Source organism: Thunnus maccoyii, chromosome 7 (genome assembly GCF_910596095.1).
Source record: "Thunnus maccoyii chromosome 7, fThuMac1.1, whole genome shotgun sequence".
Classification (NCBI taxonomy): domain Eukaryota; kingdom Metazoa; phylum Chordata; class Actinopteri; order Scombriformes; family Scombridae; genus Thunnus; species Thunnus maccoyii.
This window is the reverse complement of record NC_056539.1, coordinates 11,224,358-11,249,282: the sequence shown is the minus strand read 5'-3', so window position 1 is coordinate 11,249,282 and position 24,925 is coordinate 11,224,358. Positions and strand designations below refer to the sequence as shown.

General features: G+C 38.8%; 2 protein-coding genes across 2 annotated transcripts; one reads left to right on the top strand and one right to left on the bottom strand.

Moving 5' to 3' along the window:
• Window positions 1-1,487: 1,487 nt before the first annotated feature.
• Window positions 1,488-9,946, bottom strand: LOC121901130 (MAU2 chromatid cohesion factor homolog). The gene is made up of 18 exons (XM_042417822.1): window positions 9,657-9,946; window positions 9,256-9,339; window positions 8,575-8,670; window positions 8,231-8,325; window positions 7,835-7,862; window positions 7,499-7,654; window positions 7,155-7,301; window positions 6,670-6,760; window positions 6,413-6,516; window positions 6,142-6,219; window positions 5,560-5,625; window positions 5,354-5,437; window positions 4,817-4,866; window positions 4,617-4,694; window positions 4,414-4,525; window positions 3,277-3,367; window positions 2,962-3,089; window positions 1,488-2,833 (listed from the first exon to the last, which is right to left on the bottom strand). The coding sequence occupies exons 1-18, from the start codon at window positions 9,888-9,890 to the stop codon at window positions 2,759-2,761; spliced, it is 1,797 nt and encodes a 598-aa protein (XP_042273756.1). The 5' UTR covers window positions 9,891-9,946; the 3' UTR covers window positions 1,488-2,758.
• A 1,734-nt stretch (window positions 9,947-11,680) lies between these two features.
• On the top strand, window positions 11,681-17,232 carry LOC121900424 (mitochondrial coenzyme A transporter SLC25A42-like). The gene is made up of 8 exons (XM_042416738.1): window positions 11,681-12,118; window positions 12,495-12,641; window positions 13,946-14,057; window positions 14,316-14,341; window positions 14,839-15,005; window positions 15,127-15,243; window positions 15,450-15,601; window positions 15,717-17,232. Exons 2-8 carry the CDS (start codon window positions 12,555-12,557, stop codon window positions 16,040-16,042), a joined length of 987 nt encoding a protein of 328 aa, XP_042272672.1. The 5' UTR covers window positions 11,681-12,118; window positions 12,495-12,554; the 3' UTR covers window positions 16,043-17,232.
• The last annotated feature ends 7,693 nt before the right edge of the window (window positions 17,233-24,925 follow it).

Below are 24,925 nucleotides of genomic sequence, written 5' to 3'. Positions count from 1 at the left end.
GGCTGATGGAATACACGACTCAGTAACCAAGCTGACCATCTCTATAGCTTGTCATCTGGTTCTGGTCTGGACACTCGGGTTCATATCCAATAACTGAGTCTCTTTTTGTTGTCTGACTAGTTGCAGACCTGAGACTGACTTGGTAATCATCACATCAAAATCTCAGTTGATCACCTGCAGAGAGACAGACTTGTCAGGGAGATAACAAAGAACATCAGGACATCCTTCACTATGGAGGCATATGAGCAGCAGTCATCTCTTCATTTCTTACCTCTCTACAGTAACTCATTGAACAGGGTGCAGGAATAGAGGTGTGCAGGAAGGTGGGCACAAAAGTCCTCAACACTGAAATAGCTCCATACTGGCTCCTAGTAAGCACCACGTCTAGGCCTGCTTTGTATCGGTGCAATATTAACCCCAGAGGATACATACAAGTCTAAGTGGTAACTTACTTTACTGTTCCACACAGGCCTCAAATAGCTAGTTAAATGCATTTCTGAGTGGTGCAAATGAATGCTTTTCCATTGAGAATGCAGCAGCTCTACTCATGGTCTTAGTTTTTTATGACCCAACAAATCAAAAAGTGCTTTGATGAATTTTAGTACTGGGACTCAGTGGAAAGCTCTTGAACGCAGCAGTCACTCCATTATTTATAGCAACAATGAGCATTCAAAAAAGTTTTATGCATCTAAAACAGAATGCATCTTCTTGGGTCACATCTAACACCTTTCTACAATACATCATGAAATTCATTTTTGTTGGTTGATGTTTTACGATACGATAGATCAGACTGTGTAAAGCATTGGACACACTAAAAAAAGTTAGTTGCAACTACAGTTTTTTTTCCCATCATTATTGAAATTGCATCACTTAATGAGAGTCACCTTCTTAACTGTTTTGTAAGGCATCAATCGAACTGACCACTAAAAAAGTCGGATACTATAGTTATAGTAGTGGTGCATTGCAGTAACATAGATTTTTACACTGTGGGTGTTTTTTTAATTCTAATGTGTATATTCTTTGGAAATGTTGTTCACAGTAAATGTACATAAAGTGAAATATATTGCAGTAGATGTAAAACTTAGATTTGACCATATTTGAAGACAATTGCTTTTATAAATTTGAGAAGTCTAGCACCATCTAAAGGGTACTTATAAGACATACTCAATACTAACTTCCTAACTACCACAGTTGTTAATAATTATCTACTCTGTATAATTATGTGTCATATAACTACTGGCATTCACTATGTCTTTCCCATTGTTTTGCATGGTCTACCACGTCAGCGGGTCATCAGTAGTATGAGCGACCCAGGTTTGTTTTGGCAGCTAGTATTAGCGGCCCATCTGAAGATGGTGCAAATCCAGTTAACATGATTATTAACAGAGCATGTCTCCAATGCTCTTAGGCACTTTACAGTCTTGAAAATGAATCCAACAAAATTCATTTTAGTTACATGTCTACAAAATGATGTGTGAATCACTGAATTACAAAATTTCAATCATATTTTTATTGGAAAATTATTGAAAACATAAGCATTAAAAACATAGGCATTGGATAGAATATGACTAGTACTCAAGCTTAAACTGTGTCCTTACAGAGTGTCTCATGACACTTTACTAAATTGACTTTATAAAATGTCACTGTACAATAAAGGTTCAACAAGTGGCAAATCTATACAAACATACTGTAAAGAAAACCATTTAGTAGAACTATCAAGACAAATGAAAAGATAACAAAATAAATTCTTTTTTTTTTTGAATATTTGAAGATTACTGTGAGCTCCAAAAGTCTAGACACGATTTGTAAAAATTAATATATCAACAGGAATTCATATATTATGGAACTTCAAAAAATACATAAGTTAAATGTGTTTTTTAAAGGGTATGTGGCATCCCTCAAAGCCACCAAATGATATAAAATTCTGAAGAAGTTAAACATTGCTCATTCACAGACCCAACAGAGGCATCTTCTGGTCTGTAGAGGAACTGCACACAGTTGATGGAGCATTGTCCCAGAACAATGTACGCTGTCAATTAGTCCATTCTCAATCTAGCATTTGTGGCATGAAACCTTTCAACTGATTATTTTGTGAAAATATATTACAAGAGGTCTCCATTTTTTTTCTAATATGGATTTTGTGCAAAAAATATCTACAAAGAATTTATTATTAGCAACCCAGGTCAGAAACTATTATACAGGGAGTCCACATCAGTAACTTCCATGCATGAGAAAAAAAACAAAAAAAACAAACAAAAAAAAAAAAAACAGCATCCATACAAAAAGGCAAGATGTAAAATATTTAACAACAGTTACAAAAATATCAACATGAATAAATTAATTTCTTCTACATTTTGTACTGCCCTCCTATCTATCCCCTTGTTTTTCCAACAAATGGAAAAGAAACCTGGCAATCGTAGAGAAGGGTTCTCAGTATCTGAGGCAAAGAAGCCCTTGTATACGTTGCTGCGTATCCTTCACTACTCTAATCAAGAGTTTAGCCCTGCTATTATGCCTAGTAAGCATCCATGCCATCTCAGAGCGTCAATTACATGTACAACAGTAGTTGTAATTGTTTTACAACAATTAAAAAACGTGATAGCAGACAATCAGGAAGCAATCTTGAGAAGTTAATGAAGTCACCTGTTAAAATCCTTACAAATCTCAACTACAGTGGTCTGGATAGCAGGTTTTTAGGCATCAGTCTGTTGCATGTGATAATGTACCAGCTACTGTCATATGCGAGACAGAAGGTTCCTCATAGCAGGCTTGCAAGGCTGGTGGTGGGGCCATTCTGGGCTTGGATCTGGACAGGAGGAGGGCCATCAGTCCACTGAAAAACAGAGAGATACACTGTGAATGCAGCACTACAGAGCATAGACACAGAAAACAGAACAGAATGAACACATTTTTATATGTGAATCTAGTATCTAGTATGGCATTGCATTGCAAGTTACGTACACTGATGAGGTTATGCTCAGGGAGGCTGCAGGCAGCGATGTGGTCCTGCAGCAGCTGCTGGGAGAAGTTCTGGTGCATCTGGGCTGCTTCATGGGCATCCATGGTGTTCCCAAGGGCCTTGTTCAAGTCTGCAAGCACAACAAAGACATGGTCAAAATCTCCCTTCACCCACACAGCCTGTTTTTTGAGCACAGAGATTTTTGTGCTTCAAAATGTGAGGTCAAGTCTAAAAAGGTCAAAAAAGTCTAACAAGTAACAAGTTTAAGAACATAAATGACATTGTACCAAACATAAGGAAAGAAGGTCATTGTCTACCTTTCAACAGTGCTGAAGACCAGAGCTGAACAGACATGTCAGGGATCTTGCTGGCCAGCTGCATAGCAGGTACAACCATGTTGTTACTTTCCTACGGAGAAAAGAAAAGAAAACCATCACAGAAAATAGTCATTTTTTAAACTTAAGGGTGAAATCTTCATCATCATTTGGGGGTAATTTGTACTCTCCAATTAATGAGTGCACATGAATTTACTCCCCTGCATAAACTACTAATTTATACCCTTTAATTACTTAAAAAGCAATGTTTAAGATTGTTGTGGCTACTGTGGTCAGTTAGGGAGGAGCAGGCTGGCAGCTATGCTTATTATAGATGCCCATAAACGACTGAATCATTCATTCAATATTCAGAAAATATTCATATAGTATATCAGTCTCTGTCAGCCTTTTTGCTTTGTCATCCTATGTGAGCATAAGCAAGAAAGGGACTCTTTAATGCGTGCCACTTGCAGTGCATCTCCCGCTGTGAAACACCATTAACGAGCAACTCTCAAGGGGGGCCGTGCCATGACCCTGACCAATCTCACCTATGCTTTGCTGATGTGAAGCAACATGCTTCCTCATCTCAACTGCTTCCCCAGCTCCCCTGAGATGGCTTCATTCTCCGTTGCTGTGACATGCTGCCACCCATTTTTTTGAAATTAGGTCAAAAATCTATAACTCATTTGGCCTCAACCCCAACTAAATAACAAGCTCATTTACATGTTCATCAACAAATGCCACTTTGACCATATAATGTTAATTGTAGGAGCTAGCGTGACATGATATGCAGCCTGTTTATGGGCCAGTCCTCATTGTGATTTATTAGGTGATCATATGAGCAGCTTTATAAATTAGTGAATATAGTGTTCTTACTTTATAATTATTTGAGTGTAAACAGTTTTATAAATGAGGCCTCAGGTGCACAATCAATGAGATGAACAAGAGAAGAACATTTTCTCTTTAAATTAGAACATTGTGTCTTGTTTCAATCAAAAAAGACACAATGTACTGCTCTGCTGACCTAGTTACTGTAAAACCTGTTGTTAAACCTAATTCAAAGGATGCCCGATAGCGCAAAGTGAATGTCAAGTCAGTGTTTGTGTGACTGTTCAACATATATAATTAATTTAGTCTTACTCTGTGGTTGCCCAGTACATAGAAGATGTGGCCCAGCAGAACCAGGGAGCAGGCGGTCAGTCTGTTCAGATCCTCAGCATTAGACATCTTTAGGGTTTCCCTTAGGAAACGCCTGCAACATAAAACATATGAATATAAACATGCACAGGTGCAGGGTGGATCTGTGGGCGTGTTTGCATAAAACTATTCAAGACATGTCATACTTGGCCTCGTTGTAGCGTCCTTGAAAGAAGGACAGGAGCCCTCTGATGTAGAATGCTGCAGCGCGGAGGCAATGTGAGCTGGATCAAAAACAAAAGAGCAGTGGTTGTTAAGTAAATGACACGGAGCACTTTTGACAAAAAAAAGCATTGCTTTAATGTATTTTCTTGTACTGCACAGTATAAAATCTTACGTTTCTTACCTCACTGGGAAGTTGTGGTCTGGGTTTATTCGCTCTAGGAGGCTGTACAGCTGGAGAAGAGAATTTAAAATAAACATATTAGTTATTTTTAAAAAAGGGGCCTGTCCACTCATGTTCCCTTTATTTCAAAATAAGAATGTGCTTTCATCCTGGATAACTCTAATCACCTGACTGTGTTCTTAGCACTAAGATAAGGATATCTTAAATTTGATTAACAAAGTACTGTATGCGGTGCTACATTTTACACTGGTCAGTGCTCTCTGGTGGACAAACTATGTAATGGCACCCCATGTCTAAATTATAACAAACATACAGTAACTTTTTCATTTCTGTACAGTGATATCTTGTTAATTGACTTTGACGTGATGAGATAAGGTCATTCTGTACTTGGACCCTGTCCGTTATGGGAAAGCCCATTACATTAACCCACGAGGGAATCATATTTTCCCCCATCCTTTCTATTTGTGATTATTCTGAAATCACTCATTGCAGTACTCAATGTTGTAATTCAACGATGCAACCAGTTACTTAACTGACCTCCTGGTGTCTGTTTCCTTCCCTTATGTAGACACTGGCCAAGTTGGTGACAATGTATGTCCAAAGTTCCTGGTGTGTGGTGAGCTGGAACACAAACAGTAAACAAACATGTCTGAGACGAGAGGAGAGAGCAGCTGCGCGGAGGAGAAAAGAGGAGAAGAGTCACGATAGCTGTGGAGTTGCAACAAAAATCACCATATACTCACTCGCAAGGCTGTGGTAAACTGTGCCTCTGCGTTATCCATACAGTTCACCGAGATACAGTACAGACCCTGGTGTGTGGGGAAAAAAAAAAAAAAACTATTAGAGGAATCCAGTTACAGTGTTTAGAAACTGTAGGTCCTTCAGGATGACAGCTTCAGAAATGGATAACTACTTTTTACTTTTCACAGCCATATCTGTGTTTTGACAAATCAAATCTTTTGTGTGGGTGTTTTCTTTGTCTTTTTTGGTACCAGTATTTTGATTAAGAACATTTTTGTAATAATAAATCCTTAGTTATACATTTGTGACGTCACCAAAGTTCCCAAACAATTTCTTCAATGGAAGTAAAACAGAAAACAGATTACCAAAAAGATTTCTCCTAGTGATCTGTTGATATTGCAGGTAAACACCAAATGTTTTAGTTCAGTGCAGCTTAATTTACTTTGCTTGAATTTATGATCATGTTGTGAAACGTTCTGTCTTCTTTTTCTTGGTTTACAATAGTGGCCCTGTTCACTTCCCTGCAAGCACTCACGGTTGTACATGCAAATGTTAGAGAGAAATTTTAATTTGAGGATACTCACTAATAGCGTGTGTAGCTGAGCAGCGTGGTTGGTGAATAACCTGGGCGACTGTTGGCACAGCTGACACACCTGTGAGATCTGGAAGGACAGAACAGAGTGTCTATGTTGACTTTTCACAAGCTTGTTCAAGTATGCAAATTCATCTTTCTTGAGCTGCTACGAAATTGAGCTCTCGAGGCTGCTGGACTTTGGACTGCATTTTCTTGCATGTTGCCACATACTAAATAGAAGAGAGCTCATTAAAATGACCATGAATCCAGCAACAATATACCTCTTGTAATGCAGTAGCCTTGTGGCCTGTGACAAGTCTACACATGATGATGTGCTCCAGTAGAATGACTTGGAAGGTAGAGAGGATGGGGCTGCAGTCCAACACTGAAATATGGAGATAAAAAAATGAAAAAAAAATGTACACAAACCAGTGCTGCAAACTGTTTTTTATAGTTCAGATCCAGCAGTCCCACATTACATAGTTAAAAATGTTTAATATTACTTGAAAAAAGCAAAAGAATACATGAGATAACTCACTTTTTAGTTTCTCTAGTTGCATAAGAGCCTTGTCTGTGTACTTCTGGGCTTTCTCCAGATAGCCTGCTTGCATGGAGTGCATGACTGTCACCTGTCAAATGACAAATATACATTAAATACTGAATCAATTCCAAATAATGTGTACTTTTGTAAGCACAAAGGTTTTATTATACAGCTACTAGTGGGAAGCAGGTTGTTGTTTAGGGCTCCCACAGTCACAGAATCTCTGCAACACTACAGTTGTGTCAAGCTTTCCATGAGGCTGATCAAAACAGCCTCAATAACTGTGTCATTTGTTAAGGCTTTATGAGTAACAGGCACATTAAAAAAGACATTTAAGACTTTTAGGATTTTTACAACCTACACTGCAGTAGAACCACAACACTCTAGTGGAAACTCTAAACCGTGACAGCCCTGATGTTGCTTTCATTTTCATTATAACTTGTTAGAGTTTTTATGTAGCACAGAATGAAAAGTGGCATTACCAAATATACAAGGACACACATGTGCTCCTTAGGGAGCCAGTGGAAGAGGTCAGCTGGGTTGCTGGGCAGAATCTCATCATCGTGGAGTGTAGAGATGGTCTGGATGCACTGCTGCAGCTGCTTCAGACACGGCTTCACGCTCTTCACCTGGGGAGATACAGATATGATAATATATCCTATCTCAGCTCCTGGAAGCTTTTTATACACTCAAACATCTATTTCCCTTTATAAAATTCAATGTACGCATACATCGTGATCAACAATTTACCTGTGTGCTAATAAACACTGTGTCATTTAAATCCTATGTCCTACTTTTTGTAACCCTACCGGACTGGATTTCCTACCTGCCCAGCATCCAGGTAGTGTGTGACCTGTAAGACCAGGAAGAACACCCTCAGGGACTCCTTCTGGATGGGGTTTCCCTGCCAGTTTTCTACAATGGTTCCACACAGAGTGAGCAGAGGATGCACTTCTCCCAGCTTCCTCTCCATTAGCAGCAACTAGAAGATGAGAAAACATCACCGAAATCAAAACGTGACAGAATGTGATATTGCTGTTGTGTAGCTTTTAACTGTTATAGTTTCTGTTATGTTATTCTTCCACATAATAAAAGTGGTTATTTTGTAATATTTTTTTTTATAAAACGGCACTTAAAACAGTAAGTGTAGCAAATGACTTACCATTCCTTTACTGAGGAGAAACAGTGCCCTTAAAAAGCAAAAACATCAAGTCAGCTTTTTCACCACACTCTTACTTATACTTTGTGCCACAATTACATTGTTATCAGGGATGCACCGGTGTCAAGGCCATGTTGAACATGTTAGTAATCAGGACAGGAGAAACGTGTCTATCACAAGAGAGGTGTGCATTAGTTTCAAAAGTTTAACAGTAATAAGATTTTTCTGTGAATGACGATGAAAAACTATTATTTTATGTGTAATGGGAACTTTCTCTCTTTTTTTTTCCCCTTTCTCTCACTACACATCATATAATTTACCTAAACCCACAGTGAAAAGACAGTGTATGGAAAATGTAGCCAAAGTTTTTTTAAAACATGTCAAAAGTAAAATATGTACCTGGTATATTCTGAGCCCACCACTCGAGCGTATTCAGCTCCAACCCCCAGCAGGTCACATGCTGACACCAAGTCTTTCTCCAGTGTATGAAGTTGCTGAAGAATAAGAAAATTAACATCATCACATGAGAAATTTCTGCTATTAGCACACAAGATCTAGATTATAGTAAAATCTTGTGGGAAACATAAAAAGCACTGTGTGTGTGTGAGTAAACTGCGCTCAAGATTAAAATTGGCTACCAAAGTGTCTTTAAGACTATTATGAGTCTGTTCCCATTTCAACTCTGTTGGGTCAGCATGAAAATGACTTGAGCGTGTCAAATAGTGTACTTCTATGACACATACCGCCAACTGGAACAACAATCTGCAGTGCCAGTATGGTGTTTGTTGAGAAATCTGGATGGCCTTGCGCAGAAGGGGTTTTGCAGAGTCCACCAAATTCTTGAAAATTGATGAGGAAGATCAATAGTTAATGGTCAATAGTAAATACAATTGTGCAACCAGTACTGCTCGAATGAAAAAAAAAAAGGAAACATGAAATTCACCACACAATTTTGTCGATGTCACTTATGAGGTGATGAATGAATGGGTTAGTTAGTAGGGTTGAGCAATAAAGACAAAATCAAATATCACAATATTTGTAACCAAATACCTCAATATCGATACTGCCACAATATTGTAGGGATGGCTATAGGGTGCTTTCACAAAATATGTACATGAGATTTTTGATAAATAAACATCAGTAATGTGGATATAATGACTAAGGGGATAAAAGCAAATAATAAAACAGGTAGAACGGTCTAGTAAATTCAGAAAATTACATCACTGCTCTGTAATGCAACTTTGCAAACAAGAAAAGAAGACACTTATGCAATATCACACTATTAAAATGTAAAAAAAAAATATCTATCTAGTCTCATATCACAATATCGATATACTGCCCAGCCCTATTAGTTAGACTGACGTTACTTCCACCTCAAAAAAACATTTTAAATTACTTAAAATGTTCGCCTAACATGGTCTTACCTGTTGGCAAAAGAGTTCTGACAAAATGCTGGCAGCCTCAAATTTGACATCTTCAAACTGGGGGACTTGTTGAGATATAAACCACTGCAAAACAGAACAAACAAGATGTTAGCGGGGTTGTACTGACGGTGTTTGCTATCATTTGGACCTATAATAATCCCGTACAGCGGCTTACTCGGCCAACAGAGAAAGAACGAAAGCGGCCGACTGGGGACCAATATGTAATTAAACGATCGACTAAATGAAACAATAACTAATCTTAAATTTTTACTTCTTTCTAAATGTTACCAATTTAAAAGGAACAGCTATTTAAAGTCTATCGCTGTTTTCGCTGGCTGTGGCCTACACCCGCCCCGGTCTCCGCTGCATCCCCGCTCTTTCCCAGATCAAACGTCCCTCACCGCTTTCTCCAGGTGGCTGCGGGCCAGCTCGCTGTTCTTGGTGTGGTGGTAGAGAACCGAGCCCAGCTGAAGATGTGTCCGGGCCTCGATCCTCTGCGGAGGCTTAAACTGAAACACGGCTTGTAGACAGTGCACACAGAGGCGGATTTTGGGCGGACTTGAGGTTCGGAAATGCTCCGCAAAGCCGAGTAGGGCGAGGTACCAACGCTCCGGGGCCTCTACGTTTGACGCCATTTTCCCCGACAACAACAAGTTTTGGTTTTTCAGCGCTATGGCCAGACTCCCGGGTTGCCAGGTACGGCCATGTAGAACCCACAGTCACAGCGTCTAAACCCCCCAATTCACCCTTTTAGTTTGATTTTATTCTTTTTGGTGAACATTTAGTCATGTATGACTAACAGTTGTTATCTAATTCTGGTTCTCAAACTTTTTCACGTCACGTCGTGTATAGTCATACATTCTGTCACTGTGTTACTTGTGGATGAAATTATAGTGAAAATAAATGATTCCCCTTTTTGCTGGGGACCCCAGCCCCTGGAACCCCCTCAAGGACCCCTGGGGGTTCCCAACCCCACTTTAAGAACCACTGATCTATATTAATAAAAGATTTTGTACTAGTTAGAATTATTTTACATAAATAGTACATATCAGAATCAGAATCATCTTTATAGGTCAAGTATGTTTACGCATACAAGGAATTTGACCCTGGTTTATGGCTCTCAATGTAGCCCTACTTATACAGAATATCAACACAACATTCTTTAGAAATATACGCAAGGAATGACTATGTACAGGTGAAACAGTTTCTGTGAACTGTAAACAGGATACAAATAGAGTAAAGAAATGAAGAGAGGACAGAGTGCTGAGAAATTTATTAAGTGGTAAAAAAACAGCAACATTATTTTATATACATATAGTGGGTGTATAAAAAACATCAATGCACAAATGAACACATTTCCTCAGGTGCTGCAGATATTTTAGATATTTTCAGATTATTATTGTGTTTCAGAGAGAAATATTGTAAGGTTTTCCATGCAAAATATAGAATAAACCCAATATGTATTTTAGCTGACCATATGGACTATATGGGCCACCCATAACATCACTATCAAAAGTACCTCTTAAATGTTAATGTACAGTTATTTATTTAACACTCTGAAAGGGATTATTCTAGAAAATTAATAATTTTACTTTATTAAACCTAGGGCTAAACTGGTTAGTCAATTAATAGATCCCTTAATTGAGAACAAAACATCTTAATTGTTTGTCGTTTCTTAACAAAAATGCCAACTGTCTCTTGTTCCAGCTTCTAAAATGATGATTTGCTACTGTTGGTTGGACTGACAAGCAATTTAAAGATGTTATTTCTAGAAAATTGTAATATATTATATGGGGTTTTTTTCTATTTCCAATTTATAGGGAAAAAACATTGACAGATTAATCAATAAAAAAAAAAAAATATTATTAGTTGCTGCCATAAACCTACTTTACTTGACAAAAATGAAACACAAGCTCTTAAATGGATGACAGGTCCTTAAACTGCACAAAAAATGGAAATTTAAGATCTAAACTACAATTTGATGACAACAGGGAAATCTGCTGGTAAAGATCATATGATATGACTGAAAGTTTCAGAACAGCTACTAAAAGGACCTAGTGGACCTTATTTTCCAAACAAGACTTGTTTACACAACATAAAATACTAAAATGCACTGGTAGAACTCTTGATGAGCAATGGGCCTAATGATAAAATGTTGAGTAGAATTTATTTTATTTTAGGCAAGGCAAATGTATGTATATAGCACATACATGAGGCCGTCTCAAAATACATTTAATCATTAAAAGGAGTAAAAATGACTTTTGAAAAGTGAAAACAAATTAAATGTAAACATATATAATTCATTTAATTGTGTTGTTGGTGAGAAACTTCTCTGAAAGTCGAAATGTGTGAGGAAAAAGAGTGAGTTAAGTTAAGACTTAAAACGAAGTTGCATGTCCCTGTTGAATATGGTGAACGAACCTGGCAACCCAATGTTGCAGCTAAACTCGCGACATTTCCACCCGATAACGGGATTAGCTCTTGGGTATTGTAGTCCAAAATACTGGTAAACGTTGCCCTAGTTTCTGCAAGACCTTGAAAAGCACAAATAATGTTGTACACGGAACCAAGCGGCGGCCCTGCGCAGAGTTTCGTTGCAGGCGTCGTCCGTCTATAAATAAGCAGCACACTCTGGCGCAGCTTGACACTTGTCTTTTACAATCATCTTCAGAGACGTCAACAACGTGGAAAGACGTGCAGACACCTCGCTGCGTACTGCAATTTACAAGCTTATTATAAGCGACTGACCTGACCAGCCTCCAGCGAGCAAACAAGAAATGTGTGCGACAATCTGGGCAGACTGGTGACTGAGAGAGCACATCGAAGATTTGTAAACACGGAGCCCGTTTATACACAAGTGCAGGTAACAAAAAAAACCTCAGCATTTATCAATAAACAGATTGATCTGCAATAAATAACGATGCACAGGCCTTTTTATTCATTGTAGTTTAACTATGATTCGCAGTTTTATTTGTTTGAGGTGTGGTGACTAAGTTAGCTGCCTGCATTAGTTTGATGACTGGTTAATTTTAACAGTATATATATGACTTGTCTTAGAAAATACAGCAGAGCTTCTGTAATTCAATACCCTGTTTACAAGCCAGGCTGTTGATGGGCGTGCGTTTAATCACGTACTCACGTTATGGGGAAGACACAGAGACAGTGCGACGCTGTTGTTTAGTTAAATATAGTATCTTTTTAATTGCAATACATCATTCCTCGTATACTGTCCTCTGCAGAGGTTTTCCTGAATGACTGACTGAGTCTCTGACAGCCTTGGTAATCTTTGAAGGGCACACATGGCCCACCGTGTGCACGACCACCAGAGCCGTCTGCCAGTGGCCCAGGCCACAGTGCTGGCTCTGCCACCCTCCAGCCAAGCAAAGGTTTGTATTATTTCTCTTTTGACTCATTTACATGTTTACTACTAGTACTAGTACTGCTGATTAACTTGCACTTGTTTTGACACATTAGAACAGTTGGGATATGAATTGCAAATTATGTTTGATCTTATATTGAATAATTGTGGTTAAACATTGTCATTGACCTGGTGATCACCACTGTCCTCCTATGGATAAAATCACCTTCTGTCAGCTATTTGTCAACCCATAAATTATACACTAAGGTTAAAAAAAAAAAGGACATAAATTCATTTTACAAAGACACCATTTGTGAAATAGGTCAGTTATTCTTTATGATGATCAACTCTAAAACTAACGTGTAAACATGTTGTCTGACTCTCAGGTTCTCCTCAGTGCTATGGGAGTTGTTGTTGTCATGTATACAGAGCCTTCCTGGAACATGCATAGTTTAGAGGACATGCCTCTATCGTACATTGCTCTAAATAGCACGGAGGTGCCAGCTAATCTAAAGCTGCCTTCAGTGTACAAACTATTACGTAGCACTGAATTAGCTGAATCATGGCAGATGGTTTATTCTAGTCTGTATGAAAGACATATTTATAAAAGATTTTATAAAACAGAAGCCAAGCAACTTTTAACGTATGATTAATCCACCAAATAATAACAGATTTTCATAAAAGTGTTAATTTTACATCAAACAGTAGCCTGTATGTAGGTAAGTTTTTGATTATATAGTGAGGTCTTTTGTTTATATATAACAAGTTTTATCATGAATTAAAATGAATGGAATCTGAAACCTCACCTAGTCCAAGTTGTGGAACAAGACTGTTTGTTATTAATGCCAAATGCTCTACTTCTCAGTTGGTGAGGTTGTTTATTGGGTTCAACTGTTCCTTTCACTCAAATGAATGCTCATAAGCGCGTGCACACACACATAAACAAACAGCTATGCTTCAGTGAAGTGCGGTCTGGTGTTATCTCTTGTGATTTTGTCATAACAGTTGAGTCACTCTGCTTCTAATCCACGTGCACTTTTTGCTGCTCTGTTGTAAAAACTTATCCGAGGGATAGCCATGGGAGCGTTTGTGCTGATAAGCATGTGAGGTTTGTAGGATCAAATGTCCACATGAACAGAGATAAATGATTAAACAGATCCATCAGCGGTAATTCTTTTTCCTTACTTTAAAAAGTAACCACTGTAAGGTCACAAAGATATCTTTAGCTATCTTGAGGGTCAGTGTTTGGGTTTGGTTCAGTTTGTATCATTGTAACATGACAAAATGTCACAACAAATAACGCATTGTGAACATGTTGGTGTGTCGAAATAGGACTTGAGGCCCAGATGGACCGCACTGGACTCCCTGCTGTGTGGTGCGTTTGCTGGCGCTGTTGCTAAAACAGTCATTGCACCACTGGATCGGACCAAGATAATTTTCCAAGGTAAGAATAACTCTCCACAAAAATCTTACTTTCCAAATATAGAATTTGCAGACAGAAAAACAAGCTGTAAGCGACTTAAATTCTCTATGTGTATTACACTCAATAGTAAATGCATCTACTGTTTTTCTGTTCGTACCAGAGTTTCACTGACTGTAACTGTTCTTAACTAGCTACTAATCCTCTTAGTAGATGTTTAGCCTACACAGGAGAGTGTGATGTTTAACCCTGACGTTCACTGTGTCTCTTGTTGTTCCACAGTGTCCTCAAACAGATTCTCAGCTAAGGTGAGTCCAGGTTTCTATCTTATCAGCAAATAAGCCATTGATATATTCTCGGTTTACCCAATTTAACATGTAAACAATTAATCAATTAGTCATTGCCACAGAAATATTTGAGTGTGGAGTCATTTAGCAAATACAGATACTAAACTTTTGATGGTTACAGGTCTCATGTATGAGTATTTTCCTGCTTTTCTTCACTTTAAACCATTCTGCATTGATTATTTTTGATAGAGTAAACAAGAAAAATGTATGAAATAAATAATTGGAATACATCGCTTGAATTGAGACTTTTGTTGTTATTTTTTACTTTTTTTATTAAAAAAAACATTAATTAAACAATTTTTAAAAAATCACATTCAGTCTTATAAACTTCATATGCGATTGTACACTTAATTATGTAATAGAAATATGTTGAACAAGTTCAGATAATTATATTATTAGATGTAGAAAATGTGAAGGGCATCTACTTCTGCTCCTAACTCAACATACACCATCTACAGGAGGCCTTCAGGCTCATCTACTGTACGTACATGAAGGATGGGCTGCTCAGTCTTTGGAGGGGGAACTCTGCCACTATGGTGAGGGTCATGCCCTACGCTGCCATCCAGTTCTGCTCTCATGACGAGTACAAAAAACTACTGGGCAGCTACTACGGCTTCCAGGGAAAGTGAGTATAGAATTAGTCTCTCATTAGTAATGATTTTTTTGTATTTTTTTAAATGAAACAATGGATAAGGATAATGGATAAGTTTTCTTACTGATACTTACTGCAGTGTTGTTTGTTTCAGATCTCTGCCTCCTTTCCCTCGTTTCTTGGCTGGCTCGCTGGCCGGCACCACTGCTGCTATGCTTACCTACCCTTTGGACATGGTGCGAGCCCGGATGGCAGTCACAGCCAGAGAAATGTAGGTATCCGCCCAATGTTATATTCCTATAACACCTACTTCTGTGTACCAAAGGACCCCTTTCTGTCTTTGGGTCCAACTTTGTGTATGTTAGTCCCATTTTGTTTTGCCATTCCAATAAAATACACCACTGTAGTGCATAGTAGTTACTAAATGGTAGTGGGTTTGATAAATAATGTCTTGCCTGATGCTGCTTCGTCCAACAGGTATAGCAACATCATGCACGTCTTTGTGCGGATCTCCCAAGAGGAAGGTGTGAAGACCCTTTACAGAGGCTTCACCCCTACCATACTGGGTGTCATCCCATACGCAGGGATCACATTCTTCACATACGAGACCCTCAAAAAACTACACACAGGTACTGACAATTACTACTTGAGTTTTTTATTTTCATGTCTGCATACAGTGGAGTTTTTTTTAGCTATTTAGCTGTCATTCAGATGTTCAACTTTTCATTTTTTGTCTCACTTTAGAAAAGACAAAACGACCCCAACCGTACCCCTATGAGCGCTTGGCCTTTGGTGCCTGTGCAGGCCTGATTGGACAGTCTGCTTCCTACCCTTTGGACGTGGTTCGTCGGCGCATGCAGACAGCTGGCGTAACCGGCTCGTCATACGGTACAATTCTGGGGACCATGCGTGTGATCGTAACACAGGAGGGAGTTGTACATGGACTATACAAAGGCCTGAGTATGAACTGGCTTAAAGGGCCCATTGCTGTGGGGATTAGCTTCACTACGTTTGACATCACGCACAACCTCCTGCTCAAAGTGCATCAGATGGGCTACTTCACCTTCTGAATCCGAAGAGAGAAACGGAGGAGGCGACAAAAGAAAGCACAGATGAGACTGGCATGAGGGAGGTGGTCATGTCTGTCATATGGCAAAAATTAGCCTCTGCACTTAATCACAGTTCAGGACCGTCCTGCTGCACACTCCTGTTCCCTTTAGACAGGATGTGAGGGTGAGAGTGTATAAGTGGACAGAGGGACAAGAGATTTGATATGCATACTGAAACAGAGCATTTCAAACTTGGTTAAATGCACAGTTAGGATTCACTGTCAGGTGAATTGGGAGACAAACATTTCTTTAAAATTGTTCACAGTATCACAACTTTTTTAAAATAATGGTACCATCAGGGTAACTTATGTGATTAAAAGTGGAGTTGTGTGGATAAAGACTGGTTTGTTTATGTCGGATGGATGTGAAGGGCTTTGTTTGTGTTGTGTTAATAAGATAACGCTTGCACTTTATCACTTACAATGTTCTTTCAGCTCAATCCTATATCGACAGACAGAACTTTGTTTATAATGAGTTTCATTGTGTTATTATTTTTATTTTAATCACTTTGCTTTCAATTTGATTTCAAATAGCCCGATCATGCAGGGATATATCATTTGTACCTGTTTGTAACAAAAGGGTGATTATGCAATATGCTTTTAATTTTCAGTTTTATGATGGTGCCAATGTTGATGTTGAACTGAACTTGATGGAAGGAATGATTGATTGTAGGAGGGTGATCATGTCAGCAGGACTGCACAGTTTCACTGTCCATCCAGCACTAAGGTGTGATGTTATAGTATTATGTCTAATAAGAAGAGGCAAATCAAATATATGAGAAATAAATTCATATCTATCTATCTATATATATATATTTATATATATATATATATATATTGCAGATTTTAGTTTATGTGGATATTGTTAATATCTTATCTTTTTTCTTTTATCTTTATCTTTTTTTTTACTGTGCTCACATTGATGTCCAGATTCTTTGCTTTTACTTGATTGTGATGCATTGTTTATCTATGAAGTTAAAATGCAGAAACGCCAAAGTCGTTAATTCAGTCACAAGTTTCATTTGAAATAAGGAGAAATCCAACTTTCACTGCTAATGTACATTTCAAAGTTACAATACTACCAAGGATGTAAAATTACAGTTGCTTCAATCAAAACTGACCATATAATAAAGTGTCCTCGCACAACACTGAGCAATGAATCCTTTTGTCCACTTGAGGGGGCCATGTGATAAGCAAAGGTAATCAACCCACCAGGAACATTAGAATTGAATTGAAATTTGAATTGACATTGTTGTGTAGTCACAATATGTTTTTACTTGTCACACAAAAATGTTCAACCTTCAATGGTTCAACTACTGACTTTTTTCATTTTGCTGAAATGAAATTTGCGATTTTTAATTGCATTACTACAACATCACAAAGACCAGTTGTTTCTGTGTTTTGTGCATATCCCTTAAAAAAATCTTTGAGTTGGACTAATAGAAATAAATGATGATATAAAATATGGAACATATGGTAATGTAAAATTACAACATACAGTATATATCAATTAGATGTATTTCTGACCCACATGTATGAGTGAACACCCATCCATTCACTGGCAGTAGGTGGCAGCAGTGAGCAGTCTTGTGTATCCTGGACCATTATGAAGGTTAGTTAGGCTCTGATCACCTCATGGCCTGAACTTGACCTGCACTCTGCTCACTGATGCACTTTTACTTTACTTATTTTACTCTTTTGTGTTTTCTTTAAAGCATTCATGAAATCATTTCTGTTGCTTTCTTGATAGTGTGATTACTGTTTTTTTGTGTCCATTTTACAAAACACAAATTTTGTAAAACAAAATCAGTAAATTCATATTGCAAAACACTACAAATGCTAATTATACACTAAAACATAGTATAACTAATTTCATTCATTTGTATTATTTGTAATATGTTTTTTTTTAAAAATATATATAGTAAATGTTATGATGACATAATAAGATTAAAAAAAGAGAAAGAAAGAGAAAAAGGTATAATAATGACAATTTTCAAGAAATTTGAAATCATACCCCTGTTATAAATTATAGTTTTTTAATTTAATGTATTTATATGAACTTAATTGCAAAGTTATTTATAATAAAATGTTGGGAACCCAAAGAAAGTTACACCCAGAAATCAGTAGCTATTATAGATGAACATTTATTGAAATCTTTAATAAAACAGTATATTCACTTAATAGCATTTCAGATTCTATCAAGTAGATTAAACATGATAAGCACACACACATCAAACAGCCTGAATCCTAAAATGAAAATTGATTCATATTAGATGAAGCATTGCTGTGTAATACTATTTTTTTTTAAAGTTTAAAATATTTTTTTTATTTTTTAGTGTTACTCTGAGAATGATTCGGGTATATAAAACAAATAAGATGTTTAAGTAATGGTGCTCATCCTGTTTTGCTGCACTGGTTTGTGCGCATGAGCTGTGACTAAATCTGAAGAGTAGGTGAGTGTGTGCCCAGCCTGTCGCAGCGGTGATAACATCATTCACCACCTGAAACCGCTTCTCTTTCTTTACCAGTGGCTGCTTGTCGCCTTCTGAACTTCACATCCTAGCAGCTGGATGGAGGGATCCCGTCTTCCTTCCATCTGTCCACTCTCCATCCCTTCATCTCTCATCCTCCCTGCCTTTGACCTTGACTGTGAATTATGGGATATCCTGCCACCCTACAGTGTGCAACCACCCAGCCTGGTATTGCAACAATCGAAACAATACCACTGGGTGGATAACATGGTCGGAGGGCGGGTGCCTAGGAGAAGGAGGAGGAGGAGGGGGTGAAAAGATGCTTCTTGAAGGCGCCGTTGCCATAGGTAACCTGGATCTGTGCCAAGAGAGGGGAGTGAACCATTTGCATGTATTCAAATCTTGCATGAATAATTCACTTTGAAGCCCCTGCTGGAGCACTGGCAGACAATAGCTGTCACAAATGCACGGTATATGAGCGAAAATGCACACAAATGCACCCTTCCCGCGCACACAAACCCACCCTGATCCTGTGTGAGAAAGGTGAGGAGGTTATAGTGGGAGGCACGCAAGAATAAAGCCTTTCTCAGACGTGAATCAGATTCGGCTGCATTGAGACAGTGGCTACGGCTGTAATATCATTTTGCATATTGTATTGCAGAGCACTTCAAAATGTCCTGTTCTGGTTGGAAGAGGCCCTCTTTACCCAAAACACAATAGATGCTGCATAACCAGGCATGCAGGCTGTTTGACTTTGAGCTTATACAGTGGATGTCACAGCGTCGGAGGCTTAGGAGGGAATGTATGGTAAACATACACATATACACACATGTTCACACCCCTGTGGTGCCCCTGCAAAGCCATGCTGGCTGGGATCCACGCAGTTGCCGTCACTTCGAAAGCCGGCTCATTTCTCTAGCACCTGGCTCCGTGGCAGCTTTCATAAATTCAGCAGCATTAAAACACCTTGAGAGACATTTTATCTAACATAAACGGGCCTGTAAATGTTTCCTAGTAAATTTCCCTTAAAAAAAGCCAAGAAACGAGTGAAAAAATATTTAAAAAATCACACTGCCACGGCTATAAAACTCTGTCAAGAACTGCTATAGTCCTCTAAATGCATGCATGCTAATATTTATAAGTGCTATAGGGATGTCATCCTCTCCCACCGCCACCCTCCGAGCTCCCTCTCCCCATCGCACAGTCTTGTTAATTTTATAAGATCCAGCATATTGCCACTTATCGGCTGGCAGCGTTGTAAAAGCTCTGGGGTCAGTGCATTACTGAGCTGCTGGGCTCCACTCTTCCATTAGAGGGAGTGTTCAGGCTGCGTTGGCCTTCACTCAATCAAATACAGGCTCCAAACGGCTGCTCCAAGTGCAGATGAGGGGGCACAAAAGCAAACATTTTCACACACACACGCACACACACACACACACACACATACAAATGGAGTCTCCCTCAGTCTCTGGTTGTGAAGGTATATACGCATAAATCCAAAACACATAAATCTGTGCACCTACACACACACACACACACAGTGAGTATATATATATATATATATATATATATATATATATATATGCTTGTTACCTCTCCTCACTGTTTCTAGCCCAGAGGGGGTAGCACATTCATTTGCATGGAGTGTTTGCATTTAAAGAGAGTACATGTATAGGCGTATCTGCTTGTACTGCGGCTGACATTTTCACCACTTGGCATTTGAACAGATTCAACACTAAATGAGTTGTAGCTTCCCCCGAATCTCCACATCAGGTGAAACAGATGAGAGGTGCAGACTAGCAGCGAGCAGAAATAAGAATCAGGGAGTGAGGCTGATTTAATAGAGAGGCCAAAATAGAAATTTGAATAAAATCGGTGTTTATTGGAACATGCGGTAGGAAATTGTTTTTCACAATCAGTCAGGAAATGAGGTCAATTTCACACCACTGCCTGTCAAGGTAGTGTCAAGGTCATAGGAAGTTTAAGATGAGTGTTAATTGCAGCAGAAAGAGCTACAGGGTGCATTACTCTCTCATAACATATTTGATGATATATGCATCTGACTTAATTTCCCTCCTTTTGTTGTCTGAAATGCTGCTGAGGGGGAAGTGTTTATTCATGTTGAATTAAACATGTTTCATAAATCTTAAGAATTAAAGAGGAATTTTCATTTCTCCAATCATATTTTGTGAGTGTGTCGTATGTTTCCACTCTTCCACCGTGCATCTTAACATATTTGCACACACAGCAAGTATAAAGAAAGGGGCACCCTACCCCTGGTTTCAGTGAGTGTGTGCCCATTTATAAACATGTATGTATTTCTTCTGCAGGAGGAAAAGCTGTGGGGTGGGTGGGTGGGTGGATGGACGAAGGAGAAGGCTCTGACAGACTTTGCATGAGAATGGCCGGGGTCCTGTGAACCTTCTGCTCCCTGTGTCCACATTCAATGGCATCGCTGCAGTTAGCATGACAAACTAGGCTCCAAGTTCTCGGACTTTTTAATGCACGCTGCACCCCCCACATAACCAAACCAACCCGTCAACCCCACCCATCCCAGTCCTGACTCCACCATAACCCCCTTTTTGGCAACCTCTCTTTTACCCTCAACTTGCTCCTCTCTGTGCACTGTGGGCTGAGCCTACAGATTTTATTGGATGTCTGGGGAGCAACCAAGTTCAGGGGAGCCAGGGAGACGACCCCCTGTACACACACACACACACACACACACACACACACACACACATACACACATACATACAGAGAGAGATAGTGAGCATGTAATACTGGTCCAAATTAAAACAGAACTGATTTTTAATTTCATTATTTTACTTTACAATTTAGCAAAAACAATACAAGCTTACAATAAAAACTTACAATACAATTTTTTTTTAAAACATTTTGTCAGGATCTCAGAAGCTTCACTCTAAAACCACATCAACGTAATTTTTAAGTCAGCCTTTCATTACACGTGAGTGTGAGAACAGTCACTGGGGTCTGAAATTAGAACGCTTACATAAGAATTTCATTTTGTATGTGTGCATGCTGGGGTGGCACATTAGTGGGCTGCAGATGAACTCTTTGAACTTGTAATCCATGGATGCTAATGCAGTCATTTCACATGTACAGTATATACTGTATCTTTTGCAATGTAAAAACACTACAAAACACTCTCCTCACGTTTTATCATACGTGCTCAATCGAGGGTTGCACAGATGTTCCATGTTTTGTCTTCCTTGTTACTATTGCTGGCTTGCAACAGTGATCAAGCGTTTAAGCTTGTCACCTTAAATGCCTACAGTGTAAAATAAACAGAGACATTAACACTGAATTGTATTATGTAAATGGATGCTTTGTGTTATGTTGTTAATCAGAACTATATATTCTTGCTGTGTTCGTGTAAATGGTCTCAGTATATAAAAACACACATCATCAATCCTAAGGGCCTTGAATACACTTGACACTGGACAATTAAGATACTTTTAATGAGCCAAATTGAGATAATTAAACCATACTGTATTTGGGATTTACTGTGTAAAACAAAAAGACATACACTTTCATTTTTAGTATTAATATCCCATGATGCAATAACATCTAACAGCTGTGGAATTAAAATAAAATAGCTCGATTTGTGAAAGAAAAAATAACTCACAAAACAAAATCATAAAAATATATTACTTGTTATTGTGACTAATGTAAGTGCAGTTTGAGTGGTTTTTTTGTTGTTTTTTTCCCCTCATCATAATAAATAACAACATTTGTTTATTATGGTAAAAAGATTTGGTGTGCTCGGCTGATTTGTTTCTTCATCTCTTCCTGTATTATTAATTAGATCTCTCATCCTCTGTGCATCTGTCTGCGCTGTCTGCCTCGTGAGCAAATTTAGCCACTCAGAGATTGTGCGTAAAAAAATAATGCTCCAAAAAAGAAAAAAAACAACCCTGAAGGCCCACATTTAGTGCAGTTAAAAAGTGGGAATAAAAATATGCATGTGTTAAAATCAAATGATTTTGACTTTGCTCTCCTAAAATAAATAATTTGATCATTTTGAATGACATATAACATTGTTTATTCCAGCCAGTTTATTCCAACACATTTAAAAACAATTTAAAACAAAGAAAGAATGAATGACATGATATTATTTCCGTTGCTTTCTTGCTTCACCAAAACTCCTCATTCATAGTTTATATGCAGTAAAAAAAATACAGTAAAAACACTCCTCTTTATAAATTCTCTTATTTGTTTTTACTGCTAATGAACTTTGTGCAGTTCTGTCCTGCTGTTAAAGGCCTTTGTGTTGCTAACGGCCAAGGATGTTAGACACTCTTCATCGACAAACAAACAGCTGACCAATTAAGAGACAATTAGATGACCCCTGAGGGTTTGTTTAGGTCAACAATGGGCTACATTTACAGCTCTGGGAGCTATAAATGTAGTCCATTGTAAAAGTATATTGCATTTTTATGCTGTATTTCTTCAAAATGAAATACAAAATGATAACAATTATTATTACAGAGTCAATATTTAAATAAAGTCAAATATTTTAGAAGGACATACTGTAATGTAAAGAATATATAGAGATAAGCAGTGAAGCAAAAAGAGAAACAATTGATGCAATCTTTCAACAAAAACTACATTTTTTCCCCCGTTCATCTTCACATTTACCATCAGGACTGAGTGGGTCTTGCTGTCAGAGTTGTATACTGTATACAGACTGTATGTGACATGATCCGTAACTCTATCTATAGGTGTTATAGTATCATTCCCACCATTAAAGAGGTTTTCCACCTTCCCAATGACCTCCGCCTCGCCTCACAGGACACAGAAAACGACCTGATGGCAATGCCTTTCACTGTACAGAGGGTACGCCGAAATGTGTGTGTGTGTGTATGTGTGTGTGTGAACAAGAAGCAAGGGTGTGACTGCTGAATGTGTGTGTCTGTGAGTGGGTTTAGTGCATGCGGGTGTGTGTCCCTGTGTGTGGAGGGCAGGTCACTCCGCGTACAGACTCCAGTGTTTTTAGAAAGCATCCAGCCCGTAGTGCTCGGCCTTCTCCCCGGTGAGAGTGGGGGAATCTAGCATGGCCAGTAAGCATGTATACCAGGCCATCTCACGGCTGGCTGGACGCTCCCTGGGTGGCCCACCGTGGTCAATACTGCACTGGTGACTGGACACACAGAATGGGATAATCTCCTACTTTCTTTCAGGGCCATGGTGCACACACGCAAACACACACACACACAGATCTCCTTTTATGCTGGCCTGGCCATGGAGGCTTGCCTGGCCCTAATTTCAGGTCAGGACGAGTCAGGGGGAGGCCGAGGGCTGGGGAGCCCAGAGCGAGGGGACAGTGTTGGGGGAGAGCGAGGGGCCAGAGGGGAGCAGGGGAGCCCATTTCAGTCAGAGCAGTGGAGCACACTGAGGGCAGTGGGGCATCGCCTCTACTGGCTGTTGGGGGAAAACAAAAGGAGGTGTGATCCCCACAAAACATGGGAGCAGTGTGTGTATGTGTGTGTATGTGTGTGGTTATGAATGTGTATCATTGTTCAGAGTTTCCTTCAGCTCCAGCAACTCGCTTCAACACCCCTGCTGCTCACACACAAAGACACCTAATTGACACCACAGATTTAGGCCACTAGGTTTAACTGTTCCCCTTCCAACCCTTCAGCCACTGCTGAAATAATCAGAGTAATCGCAATGAACAGGCTTCTATAGATTCTCATACCACATCTTACATGGTACCGATATCAATAATCAATACTGCATTTATACTGTTCTTTAAAGGATGAGGGTGTCGATATTCTATATTTTTGTTAGTGTCACTAATTTCCTAAAACACCTGGGCACTGTAGTTTTTTGGCAAATGTCACTCAAACAAGAGTAAAATGTGAGTTTGTTGGAGGCTACTTTCAACCGCAAATTTGGAGCGGTTGTGAGTATTTATGGCACTAGGACAGTGTATGTGGGACGGACTTAAAATAAACTACAGTGCCCATGTTCCTCGTAATAAAGGAACATATCACTCAGTGCAGCAGTGTAGCTCATTGATGTGTTTTCAGTAGTTTTTGGACAACAACTGAGCTCTCGCACAGAGGAATAAGGCTTTGGATACACATACAATACTTGTTAGTAGGATCATTTCATTGTTGCTTTGGGTCTTTTCATGGGATTTGTGGACAGTAAGAATGACATACAGTATCATCAGCCTTATCCTTTAACTGAAAGGTCCAACTTTAATCCCAGCCAGCATAATTGACATTTATAGAAACAAGTCTTAAACAAAAGAGGACAAAAAAAAAAACAACCAAGACATTTTTTCATTTCACAAATTGTTCAGTTTTATTGATAATATACTGTATATCACATCAGGGCAAAAC

Excerpts from the sequence above, each read along its gene's own strand:
- LOC121901130 (XM_042417822.1), bottom strand. The coding sequence starts at position 9,890 with ATGGCGTCAAACGTAGAGGCCCCGGAGCGTTGGTACCTCGCCCTACTC. Across the intron at positions 7,655-7,834 it reads TTCTCCTCAGTAAAGGAATG|TTGCTGCTAATGGAGAGGAA; the intron begins GTAAGTCATTTG and ends CTCATCTTCTAG. Across the intron at positions 6,761-7,154 it reads TGTGTGTCCTTGTATATTTG|GTGACAGTCATGCACTCCAT; the intron begins GTAATGCCACTT and ends GTCATTTGACAG.
- LOC121900424 (XM_042416738.1), top strand. The coding sequence starts at position 12,555 with ATGGCCCACCGTGTGCACGACCACCAGAGCCGTCTGCCAGTGGCCCAG. Across the intron at positions 12,642-13,945 it reads CACCCTCCAGCCAAGCAAAG|GACTTGAGGCCCAGATGGAC; the intron begins GTTTGTATTATT and ends GTGTCGAAATAG. Across the intron at positions 15,006-15,126 it reads TACTACGGCTTCCAGGGAAA|ATCTCTGCCTCCTTTCCCTC; the intron begins GTGAGTATAGAA and ends TGTTTGTTTCAG.